The sequence below is a fragment of the Lissotriton vulgaris genome, chromosome 1_1 (genome assembly GCF_964263255.1).
Source record: "Lissotriton vulgaris chromosome 1_1, aLisVul1.2, whole genome shotgun sequence".
Classification (NCBI taxonomy): domain Eukaryota; kingdom Metazoa; phylum Chordata; class Amphibia; order Caudata; family Salamandridae; genus Lissotriton; species Lissotriton vulgaris.
In genome coordinates this window covers 371,773,554-371,786,233 of record NC_141685.1, presented here as the reverse complement: position 1 = coordinate 371,786,233, position 12,680 = coordinate 371,773,554, and the positions used below count along the sequence as shown (strand labels likewise).

Sequence of the window (12,680 nt, the reverse complement as noted above, 5' to 3'; positions counted from 1 at the left end):
AATAGAGCCTACCTTTTGACAACCAGGCCTCACTAATGAGAATGCTTATAGAAGCCCTGTTTGACTCCCATGACTGACTCAGGAGCTTACTTAGAAAGGGTACAAGTAACGAAGCTTAAACATGCGCAGGTGGAAGCATTGGAGAAACCTATGGAATTGACAGAGGTAATCAGCGCAGTAGCACGCTTACAATCCCTGAAAGCTCCCAGACCGGATGGCTTCACACCACTGTTTTACAAAACCTTTTGTCACACCTTGGCTCCTATATTCACTACACTATTAAACTCCTTGGCAGAGCCAGGGACACTCACGCATTCTATGCTCGAAGCATTCATGACAGTCTTGCCCAAACCTGGTAAGGACGCCCACCTATGCAGTTTGCATAGACAGATTTACTTACCTAACATAGACTCAAACATCCTCACTAACATCCTTGCCTCCAGGCTCAACCCATACATGACGTATCTAACTCATCCCAGCCATGCAGGCTTTATGCCTGATAGGACATGTGGAGGCAACACCAAACGTATTTTACATGTCATAGATAAAGTCCCGAGATTTTAAAAGGAAGCTTTCTTGCTCGTGATAGACAATGAAAAAGCATCTGACCTAGTCCGTTGGTCTTAACTTCTTGCCACTTTTAGCACTTCCGCTGCAGGAGTGGTTTTGTTGCTGGGTATCTAGAGGGTACAGTGCGCCCCTAGAGCTATGGTGCAGGTGAACAGAGTTACCCTCCCGTACCTTCAAAATACATAAGGGGACTTGACAGGGCAGCCCTAAGTACCTGCTCCTTTTTGCGCTGTATATGGAGCCCATCGCACAACACATCAGATCTAACCCGCAAATCACAAGTGTGCGCTTTGGTGATGACACTCATATTATCAGCAGTTATGATAGTGGCCCTAGAGGACCTCATGATATCCCTACCAGCGCTAATCCGGGAATTGCAGCTTTTTAAGGAGGTCTCCAGGTCCAAGGTTAATCTTTCTAAATATTGAATCTCACTTTATCTGCGACACATTAGGAGCAGTTGGAGGCCCAGTACCCAATCGCCTACTTCACAGACCCTCTCCCCTACCTTGGGATTCGACTTGTGACAAGTGAGGGCAGACATGCGGAAATGGCAGTGCCTTCAGCTCTCTTAATTAGGACACACTGTTGCGATTAAAAAGATCATTCTACAAAAAATTGTATGAACATTTCAAGCTCCTCCCTTAGCACTACCCAGAAACATGCTGACACTACTGCAAAAGGAGATCGATAATTTCACATGGGGCGGGAAACACGATCGCATGTAGCAGAACCTTGCATAGTACTAGACATCTGAAGGAGTATTGTGAGTGCTCCATATCACACAATATTTTCAAGTCTTGCATCTTCATTTCCTTGTATAGTGGGGGTGATCAACCTCTGAGAAACACTGGTGTTTTATGGAACAAGTCACAGCAGGCTCTCATATATGGAAGATACCTTGGCTTCCCAGACAGGGCAGGGCTTGGGGGTTGTACTCCTCTACTATAACACAAGCCACACTTATGATGTGGGGCAAGGTAGCAGTCCAAAAGGGTCCAACAACTTTTCCGTCACCAATGGACCCCTCTTTATTAACCCATACTTCTATCCGGGCATCAAAGGGGACCATTTCAAGCACTGGCAATCAGCGGGTGCAAGCAAACAGGTGGCCTCTTTGAAGAATCTCAGATTATTCCTTTTGATATCCTAAAGAAGAATTTAAATCTAGCAGAGGCTGACCACTTGAAATAGCTGCAAGTCGCCACTGGGTGATGCATCCATCTGTTAAGTCACATGGCATCCACGTGTTAATGCAATTTGAGATGCAGCTGTTATTGAAGGATATAGATAACAGCCTGATCTCCGAGTCGAACTCACTCTTAGGACATCTCCCATCCCGGCCAAGGCACACAAGTCAAGAGCACTGGGAGGCGTAAGTAGGGAGACTCCTTTCACACAAGATTGGGAGGCTATATTCTATAGAGCACATCATACTGCATGTAACATTGCAAGCACCGACACAGCCATCCAGATAGTTGCATACTGGTACTGGACACCTGCCAGAATGCAGAAATGGTGTCCAGAGCGCAATAAGAAGTTATGTAGGGGGCATGGAGGCACTAGAATTCCCTGCTTTCCAATGTATATACCTCTCGGGTTGCAAAACACCTCACATACCCCTTGAAGTCCCTGTGGGGCAAACAAATAGCCCTGGTACTAGGAGTAGAACTCCAGACTATTCTCTCGCTCTGGGGATCAGACAGGATTCGAGACAAATCATCCTGGCTCCAGCGGATTTGAAATTGTCTGGGTATGGAGAGGCTGACAATGACAGAGCACAGTTTGGAGGCCTATCAAGAGCTGTGGGATCCTTTATACAATTAGTATCTCTAGAGTTCAAAGAGTTGATTTGCCCTACATACCTACAACTGTTGCATGTGATTACCTTCGCCAAAAGAGATACAGTAACTGATGCAGGCCGGGCCGTGATCAATAATGCATAGGGTAGGAGTGGTGCCTGTTAGTAGGAAGGTAAAATTATCACATAGGACATAATAATGCTAGGGGCGGAGGGTTAGGAGACGGGGAAGGTTTATCTAGCTTTGGGGGATGGGGTTTGTTCTGTTTATGTTTGTGAGCAGGAACTGGGATGTAGGCGATATGGCAAAATATTCTTTCCACAGTTAAGTTTACAGTCACAGTGTGCCATTTGGCTAAAAAATCTAAAAGACACCCTCCTCCGAATAACATCCCATGCTCCCTCCTTTTAGGTTTCCCTTTAGTGGTTACTGCCAACACATTAATGCCCTTGTCCAGTGAGTCACTAGCCCTGTGAGGCAAGACCATTTCACATACAAGGCTCTTTTCTCATTCCCTCTGTCTTGTCGCCTTACTCTCTTCACATAAGCTCTCTGAAACACAAATTTAAAAGCAACCAATTCCGAAAAGCAGCTACCTTAAATACATGTAATTTTTAAATGACCAAGTGCAAGAAATATAGTTACAAGGAATCAAGGGTGGTTTCTTTTCTAACGTTGAATTAATATTCAATTGTCCGAGCCAGAAAAACTACATTGAATATTAAACGCTGGCTTTAACATAAATTAGTTTTCATTACACATATTTTATTTATATTCTTGTAAGTAAAAATGTTTTACAAGTAATGTAGTTGGATTCTCAATCAATAAATGTTTAAACTCAAATTATCAATGCTGGGATAACTTTAGTCTTCCCGCATTATCATGAATCCACTGAAGTGTCTACAAAGGTATAATTGGTGAAACTTTGGCTAATTATGTCTGACCTGCTACAGAAAAAAACACTTGTGGTAAAGACAGCCACTAACTTGAGCATTGATTACTCAATTCAGTTAAGAGGGCTGGCCTTGAAAACTCATAAGAAAACCTTCACCCAAATCTTATTGCTGCTTCGTGTCTCTAAAGCCATGGGATTTTTGCTTACAGTTTCTGTTTGGATTACTTTCTAGCTAGTCAATTTGACCTTTAAATACTTCTATGGCCTTGGACTCACAGTGGATTTCGAGTTCATTGGCACAACCCCATTCAGGCTCAACTTGCTGATCAACGCTTTTCATACCATTCACCAAGACTACTTTTGCTTCTCATCCATCAGAACGCTCTTCTTGGTGCTCTCGAAGTCTGTTTCCTTCTCATCCCTTTCAATGCACGCATACAGTTTAAGCCCAGTGCAGTATGAGGAGGACTACAAAAATAGCCCTGCTTACGTGCTCAAAAACTGACAGCAATTTAATGAGGTGGTAATTTTTCAATTGTATCTGCCATGTGAACTTTCTGCAGAAGATTGTTAACAAAACGCTGAAATAGACCGCAATTCAAAACATATAAACTCAAAACAGCCTTTCTCTCCAATATCTCAAGGAGAGAATGCACCCAGGAGCGCAAATCAAGTTAAAGTACTGGCCCGAACCCTCAATTGTGTGCATTTGCAAAGCCCTATCTTATGAATTGGCCCTCTGGTATATGAGCTTCTGTACCGCATGGAAGGATCAACTGTCAAAGGTATCTAGCAAAAATCATATATGTTGAAATCCGTGTTCTTATTTACAGGAAACACACGAATGTTTCCCCAGGAAAAACCCGAACTGGATATACCTATTTTAACGGATTTCTGTCATTATTCGCAAAACGCACAGCGCTTTCTATAAATCCCTATTGAGGGGGCACAAATAGGCTGTTAACAAAAACGCGTTCATTTGCAAAAAGATAAATTGATCAGAGACGCAGCGTCTTTTTTTTTTTAATAAGCACCAGTGCGCATAAACAGGAAATCAAACATAAGAGACAGGAAATTATTTTAAACTAACGAGCATGCTTTAAGATACATTGGAGCGCTTCATTCTCACGTAAAAACAGGTCGCTTTACTAAGTAGCACTGACACAGTCTTACCTACTATTAATGAAACGATTTACTTGTGACCGCTGATTTTACTTACACTGCTAAGTCTTCTCATAGACATGTTCGTGGGCCTGCTCTCGATGTGAAAGACATGCTTGTCCTCAAGAGAATCCCCTTGCAGTAGAATGACTATGCTTCCTTAAAACAGTAGACAGAGCTCCCTACTTACAGCTAGCCACTGTCAAACTGCACTTCCTTAGTCTGTGTACAGACTTCAACCTCACTTCCCACTGCAGCTCTGATTTGCTGCGCAACCCTCACCCACATAAAAGGCTGTATGTGATAGGCTGCCTGTTTGTCACGTGTTTTCAGGACCAATGTCGACATGTTCCTGGGCTGATCCACTGCCAGCTTGAATTTACATCAGGCGCTTAGTTTCACTGTTACCTTGAACACTCCAATTAAGATGAAAAGCAATTATGTGAACAGTGGAGCTGCAGGTTCAACTAATTGGTTTACCTTTTTAACTCATCATGTTTACAAGAGTGAATTAAAATTAATTTGCCTTCCCAGGGCTAGTTTCCTTGGTTCCTCTGTTACTGATAATTATAAAAGGTGGAATAAAGCAGTTTTTGTTGCCAATGACCCTCAACGGAAAAGATTTATTTTCGGCGCCTGCATATGGCATGCTAGCCTGTATTTCTGGCCCGCAAATTTTTTTTTTCTATCGGGTTAAGTAGTTTAAAATCCACTTCGAGAGTCACGAGAGGATGATACAGGGATGTGAATCAGACACGTCAGGCGATCTTTTCAATACGCCAGACGACATTTAAGGAAGTGGCAGTGAAAGCAGAAGGCTGATTTGTTCTGCAGGGTACTTACTGGCCATACCATACACCATTCTGCTTCATCTATACTCTACGCCCGCGCCCCCCTCCCACCAAAAAAAGACCCACGGCTAAAATATAATCCACTGTGTAGTATAGAAACAACTCGAACATCTATCATTACACATCAGTTTCATCCTTGTGATGGACTGAGAATAACTTAATTTGTACCGTGTTCCGCCACTGTTTAGCTGACAATTAGAGTTATACAAAAGTTAAAAGGCAACTGAGCAAAAAGTTGCAGATTAGAATGGACATACTCAAGGCTGCATACCAGTCACATGTAAACTTTATCAGTTGGTTACAGGGCACGGTAGTCTGAGAAGGTCCCTAGAAATCAGATATAAATGTTACATTTAGAGATATAGGGACCACTCTGTCATGATGGATTCAGCCCCTGTAATAAGGGTGGGCATTCTTCGCATGCTGTGGGTATTAAAATAATAGGGGCCTTCCCTAAGATTAGATTGATTTTCCAGGAATGTGATGGATATACATGGGCATGGAAGGAAGAATCAGCAGATGTGTAGCGGTGGTGCTAGTGAGTACTTCATGAAAATGACGTGCTGATATTAGGGTAGGGTATACATTTGATACATTTATCACCTGATATCTCGAAACACATAGTATTTCATTAAAACAAATATTATTGTTTAGAAGAAATTTATTTTATCTAAAATGAAAAGCTTGTATTTGATAAGAAAACGTGTATTTTCAAAAACTGACCTGCTGATGTCGGACAAACAAATTCCATTTCAAAATAGTTTGTAGATTTACTTCTGATGTTGTCTGTGTAGACATTTCCTCCTGTGGCATTTATTTCAGGGCTTGCATGGAGGTATTTCATTATCGGTATTAAGAAAGACCTTTGTGCCGCTATCCCTTTACTCTCGGAGGGTTCAGCTATAAAACTTGGGAGTAGGATTGGCTTTGTTTACAGTGCTTGCAGCAGGTGCACTGTTTTGCAAAATTCGGAGCGAACCATCATTTGAATAGCTAGGTGGAAGGATCAATATATCTCTGGTCAAAAAAGGAGGCGGAAAGCAGGTGTGCCTCAACCTGTGTACTGATTTGTAACTGGTTGCAGTGCCTAATATTGAATCTCTGCGCAGGAGAGAATAGAGGTTCTGCTTAACTATAGTTATGGTAGTTGGGGGGTGGGGGGGAGGGAGCCTATGGAGTTCTGAAGAGAAGCCTGTGTTGCGAACATTCCCAAAGTATATATCCATGTAGGACTACTCTTACTGCTACTGATGACAAGTCCTAAGGTCCAACACCATTTCTGAGTGTCCAGGTAGTAATGCTTAGCAAAGGTATGGACCGACTTCCAAGTGGCCGCCTTGCAGATTTCTGCAATTGGAACATTACGGAGCAAAGCTGTCATGGCAGCTTTGCCCCTGGTGGAATGAGCCTTAGATTTACCCCTAAGGTCTTATTAGCCTTTAGATAACACTGCTGTATGCAGGACACAATCCACCTAGAGATTGACTGTTTAGAGGTAGCAAGACCCGTCCTGACTGGTCCATAATTGACAAACAATTGGTCTGACCTACGAATATCCTTGGTCTTATCCAGATAAAATTTCAACACCCTCCTAACATCCAGGGAATGCAGCAACCTTTCCGCTGGAGAGGAAGGATTCTGAAAAAACGTAGGTAAAGTTATGGTCTGGTTAACATGAAAATCAGATATAACCGTTGGAAGAAATTTAGGGTGAGTACGCATAACAACCTTAGCAGCATGAAATACAGTATAAGGTTCCTGGCAACACAACGCCTGAATTTCACTCACCCTGCGGGCCGATGTAATGGCCACGAGGAACGCCACCTTCCAGGACAGGTGCTGCAACGAAGCCTTATGAATAGGTTCAAAAGGCTCCTTCATCAATCTGGACAGCACCACATTCAATTCCCATGAAGGCGAAGGAAGCCGGACAGGAGGGAACACTTTCTTCAAGCCATCCCAAAAATCTTTGATCACAGGGATCTGAAAGAAGGAAGTCTGAAGGGCATTTCCTGTAGGCAGTCAGCGCAGCAAGATGAACCCTAATGGAATGGACATTAAGGCCAGACTACGCCAGATGCAGAAGGTACGGAAGGATGACATCTTCCTTACACGTCGTCGGGTCATAATTCTTAGACTTGCACCAGATGCAAAACCTCTTCAACTTGTAAGCATAGGAAGTCCGAGTGGAAGGCCGCTTAGCCTCCTTCAGTATGTCCATGCAATCTTCAGGTAGATTCAAATGGCCATATTGCACTATCTCAGGAGCCATGCCGCCAAACTCAAAGACGAGAGGTTGGAGTGTAACAAGTGCCCCCGAACTTCGTGAGAAGGTCCGGCCTGCACGACAGCCGTATGTGAGGAAGGAGAGACCGGTGAAGCAGGTCCGTGAACCACCACTGCCTGGGCCATTCCGGGGCAATCAGGATCATCCGCACCCTGGACTGGGACAGCTTGATGAGTACCGCCGGAATCAGGGGAATGGGTGGAAAAGCATACAGAAAGCTGTTCGACCAGTTGATCCATAGCGCATTCCCCAACGTCCCCTGCTGGTAGTACCTGGAGGCGAAGTCTCAGCATTTGCTGTTTTCGGCGGTGGCGAACAGATCTACGTCTGGAGTCCCTCACCTTGCGAAGACTTCTCCTAGTACTTCGTCGTTTATGACCCATTCGTGGTTTTCCTGAATCAGTTTGCTCAGTGCGTCCGCCTGAACATTCGGCACACCTGCTAGAAGGATAGCAGTTATCGTCAGTCCTCTGGCCAGAAGCGATCGCCAGATCGCCTGCGCCTCCTGCGACAGAGTGCGTGATCTCAAGTCCCCCTGCTTGTTGAGGTAATACATTGTGGTCGTACTGTCCGTCTGTACAAGCAGGGAGTTGGTCTGGAAGGACGGATGAAAAGTCTTCAGTGCCAAGTGAACAGCTCGGAGTTCCAGGAAATTGATGTGATACCTGGACTTCGTCGGGGACCACGTTCCTTGAATCTGTAAGTCTCCGGAATGCGCCCCCCAGCCGTGGAGAGAAGCATCCGTCACGATAGTCTGAGTGGGAATGTCCTCGTGGAAGGGAACCCCTCTGAGGAGATTCTCCGCTGAACACCACCACTTCAGAGCCTGAAGAGCATGCAGAGACAGTCGTATCTTGTCGTCCCAAGACCCTTTCCTCTGATCCCACTGATCCTCCAAGCACTCCTGCAACGGTCTCATGTGCAGTCGTGCGTGTGGCGTTAGGAAGATACAAGAGGCCATCGATCCCAGTAGAGAAGACACCGTCCTCACTGTTGTAGATGGAGCGGTCATAAGAGCCTGAGCCTTCCGAAGGACTGATAATCGTCGCTCCTCCAAAGGAGACACGCTTGCTGGCAGCGTATTGATGGAGGCTCCCAAGTACTGAATGCATTGGACCGGAGTCGGGACAGACTTGGACATGTTGATGTGCAACCCCAGCTTGTTCAAGAGAACGCACGTCTTCTGGAAGTGTGCTTGAGCTTCCAAGAAGGAGGAGGCCTTGATCAACCAATCGTCCAGGTACAGGTAGACGAACACCTTGTTCTTCCTTAGGTGTGCTGTTACCACTGCCATGCACTTCGAGAATGTTCTGGGCGCAGACTTCAGTCCGAATGGCAGTACTGTGTACTGATAATGATTGGCGCCGACTTGGAATCGCAGGAACTTCCTGTGCTTGTGTGCAATGGGCACATGGAAGTACGCATCTTGTAGGTCTATAGCACATAGCTAGTCTCCCTGTTGCAACTGAGGATAAATCTGATGCAACGACAGCATGCGAAACTTCTCGCTGCTAATCCACTTGTTTGCCTTTCACAAATCCAGAATGGGCCTGAACTCGTTCTTGTACTTCTTGCGAACCAGGAAGAACTGGGAGTACAGACCTCTACCTCTTTGAGACAGAGGTACATCTTCTATCGCCCTTTTCCTTAACAGGATATCGGCCTCCGCCTGGAGCTCGCGCAGCTGAAACTGCGAGCCGACCGGAGGAATTGCCGGAGGCGGGCTGGTGAACCGAAGACTGTATCCATTGCAAACAATATTCAGCACCCACTTGTCCTGAGCAATTTTTTCTGGCAGAGTGGAGAAAAATTAAACGCTTCCCCCCCACCAGAGTGGGTAACGGATGCAGGGGAAGTAAACGCTCAGGGCCTAGACCCGGCCAGGCCTTTTGTCGCTGCTGCAGTGTGTTGGCCGCCTCAGCCTTTCTGGCACTTCTGGAAAGGTCTTCGGAACTGCTGCTGTTGTTGCTGCTGCAGTCCCGAAGTCTGGCCACGCCCTCTGCCCTGTCCACCGAACCGTCTCTGGAACGGGCTGTAAGATTTCTTGGTATCCTTGGGCTTTTCCAGACCCACAGTCGTGAGCGTTTCGGCCTCCGCCTTCATGCGGGCCATTTCGTCATCTGCATGTTTTCCAAACAGGGTTTCTCCAGAGAATGGTAAATTGGCAACCCTTTGTTGTGCGTCAGGCTTCAGCGACGTGAGGCGGAGCCAGGCGTGTCATCTGTGGTTAACTCCATGGCAGTAACCATGCGCCGTCAGGAGGGACGAATCGGCTGCCGCACTGATGACCTGATTCGCCACCAACATCCCCTCATTTACCACCTCTTGGAAATCTTCTCTCGTCACGAGGCAGGTGTTCTACAAACTGCTGGAGGGATTCCCAGAGGGCTCGGTCATACCGCCCTAATAAGGCAGTGGCACTCGCCGCCTTCATGGAAGTCGCCGATGTCCCACAGACCTTCCTCCCGCAGAGTCTAGCCATCTAGATTCCTTATCTGGCGGGACTGTGGATGACGGAGTGGTGGCATGCTGCTTCTGAGCCGCCGTCACTATCAGCGAGTCTGGCGGAGGATCCACCCTCAGAAAAGCTGGATCCGAGTCGGGAGCCCGGTACTTCTTCTGGAGTCTCGAGGGAGCCGCCTTAGTCACCGCCTGGGTGAGAAACAGGTCCATGGCCGGCTCCTCCATGCCCGGCACCAGCGGTAGTAATGGCCGAGACAGATGTTTCTGGTGCAGCGTCTCGAAGATCACCGATGTTTTGGGCGTGGGCACCGTCAACGAGATGCCCAACTTCGCTGCACCCCTCAACAGGACATCATGGAAGGACACAAGATAGTCAACCGGTGACACCCTTGTCCCGGAGAACCCGGCAACGTCGGTGAATAGTCCCTGGTCTCTGAAGACCCCGTATGCGAACGGGATTTGCTCTTCCTTTAGCGTCGTCTCGACCGCATCGATGACCTGTTGTGACTCCGCGATCGCTCCCTCCTCCTGGAACGAGATCGCGACCTCCCAGTTTGTGGACGCTCCACAGGCCTCCGCGGAGGTGTCTTCCGTGGCCTATCCAGGGGCTTCGGCTTAGGTGTCCCCTTGAGCGGTGTAGGGTAGCAAGGCAGCGACACCGAACTCGGCGGAACAACAGGAGGTACGTCCGGCCGAGGGACGTCATGAGGAGGCGGAGGTGGTGGGGGCTGTGGCACCAATGGCGGAAGAGGAGGATTGCTGGAGGAGCCTCCTTAGGTAGAGGTGGAGGAGGTGGGGGCGTCTTCGGCCGAGGCGGTGTATAAACCACAGAGTACACCGAGCCCGGTGACTTCTTCAGGGGAGGGGACTGCGAACCAGCCCCTCCAGTCGGTGATCGCCGTCTCCGGCATCCTCCCCCAGATCCAGCGTGACTTATGACCCCACAACTCCTTCTGCGCCGCTTAGGAGAGTTGGAAAGCCCCCTAGACGCTGATCTTTTTCTTCTGGACGCCGAGCGTCGCTTCTCCGGCGTCAAACGTCGCCTCCGCGACGTCGAGCGTCTACTCTCCGGCGTCGAACGCCGCCTCCGCGACGTCAAACGCTTCTTCCTCGACGTCGAACGCCGCCTCCGCGTCGTCGAACGTCCAGTCCTCGATGACTAGCGTCGACTCCTTCTCGACGCCGACCGCTTTCTCGAGGTCCTCGACGTCGAGGACCCCCTCGACGCCGACCGTCTTCTCGACGGCGACCGGCGGTATCGCCTCGACGGCGAGCGACGACGCCTGCCGCTCCCTCTCCGACGTCGATGGCTCGACACTGACGTCGACGACTCCGACGAAGAATCAGTCGACGGTGATCTCGACGGCGGCCTACCCAGGCCCGTCGACCCTCCACACCGTCTCAACCCAGAGCCCTGGGGAGATGGGGAACACACCGTCGTCATCTCTCTCGACGTTGTCGTCGATGCAATCGAAGCCGACGGAGACCGGGACCGTTTGCTGGGCTTCCTGCCTCTGGGGAGCCCCCCAGAGGCCTCAGCAGGGGCAGAGGGAGCCTTCCCAGACCCACCTGCAGCCTGCAGTCGTCTCTCCTCTAGGCCTTGCAGCCTGCTCTTTAGCCTTTCCCTCAGGGTCCTTGCTTAAAAGGTCTGGCAGATGTCACATTCCTCAGGGGCATGTGCAGCAGGGAGACAGAGTATGCAGACGTCGTGTGGATCGGACTTGGACTTCTTCCTTCCACATTCTGGGCACTTGTCGAAGAGAGCAGGCATTTTAGAGCCCTAAAAAGCCTGAACAAATACACAGAAGTGAAGAAAAAACACCAAGCACACAAACTGAAACACTTTTAGACACCAAAAGAGCACAAAAATCCAATAAACCCTTGAAAAGGGAGAGCTCAATGCTCCAGTGTCCTGCTTGCAGGAGCCGGAAAAAAGGACTGAAAGTAAAAGGGACCTGCAGTGCATTCTGGGATACTGTGAAGTTCTGGAAAGTTCTCTTGAAGGCGCAGTATCCTGTTCGGAGCCACATAATGGCAGCCTATGGGGCTTGTCTGTCCATGTCTTCTTCTCTATCATTCCAGAGGGTTTTTGCTGCTAAAGCAAGGAAAATCTGGACAGACTTTGCTGTTTGTGGATTTTTGGGTGGAATTTCTAGTTGAAGTACTGGACAGTGTAGCCTGGTGATATAGGCTGCATTATCTGTCTTTAATTCTCTCTTAAGTGTCTGCTGTGCAGTTCTGCATTTTTCGACACCTTAAGAGATTATTTTTGATTGCTCGGGGGTCCACGCACATGGGCGGGACTATTCACTAGATTATGACTATAGCAGAGATCCCCTACTACAGAACCGTGGATCAGAGGTGTGAGAGCCTCACTGCTACCCAATTATGGCTGCCTTCTTATCAACTGAGAAGTTAGCGGAAGGCCTCATCTACTATTAATTTAGTTTTGTGTTACATTTGCCCCGCCGCATGAAGCCTTTCACACCTGTAGACCACAAAAAAGGCAAAGGCAAATTGTTTTTTGTCAGCAAACACACTGAAATCAATGTAGATGGGCAATATTTTGGACGGAGTGATGAAGAGATCTGCACACATTGCTAGGGGTTTTCCCGCTGGGTGCTGAAATACTCTGAATCGCACTTTACATG

General features: G+C 47.8%; 1 protein-coding gene across 8 annotated transcripts in view; it reads right to left on the bottom strand.

The window, feature by feature from the left end:
* OSBPL9 (oxysterol binding protein like 9) overlaps positions 1-12,680 on the bottom strand; it is a 1,205,712-nt gene that overhangs the window by 940,432 nt on the left and 252,600 nt on the right. For 2 of the 8 annotated variants that reach the window (XM_086952430.1, XM_086952432.1), the window contains exon 1: positions 4,487-4,647. The exons of 4 other annotated variants lie outside the window; for them this stretch is intronic. In XM_086952430.1, the coding sequence (XP_086808556.1) occupies positions 4,487-4,510 (24 nt within the window). In that variant the 5' untranslated portion in view covers positions 4,511-4,647. Of the gene's footprint in view, positions 1-4,486; positions 4,679-12,680 lie in introns of those variants that run through there. 2 more of the 8 variants (XM_086952429.1, XM_086952431.1) reach the window with 2 other exon arrangements.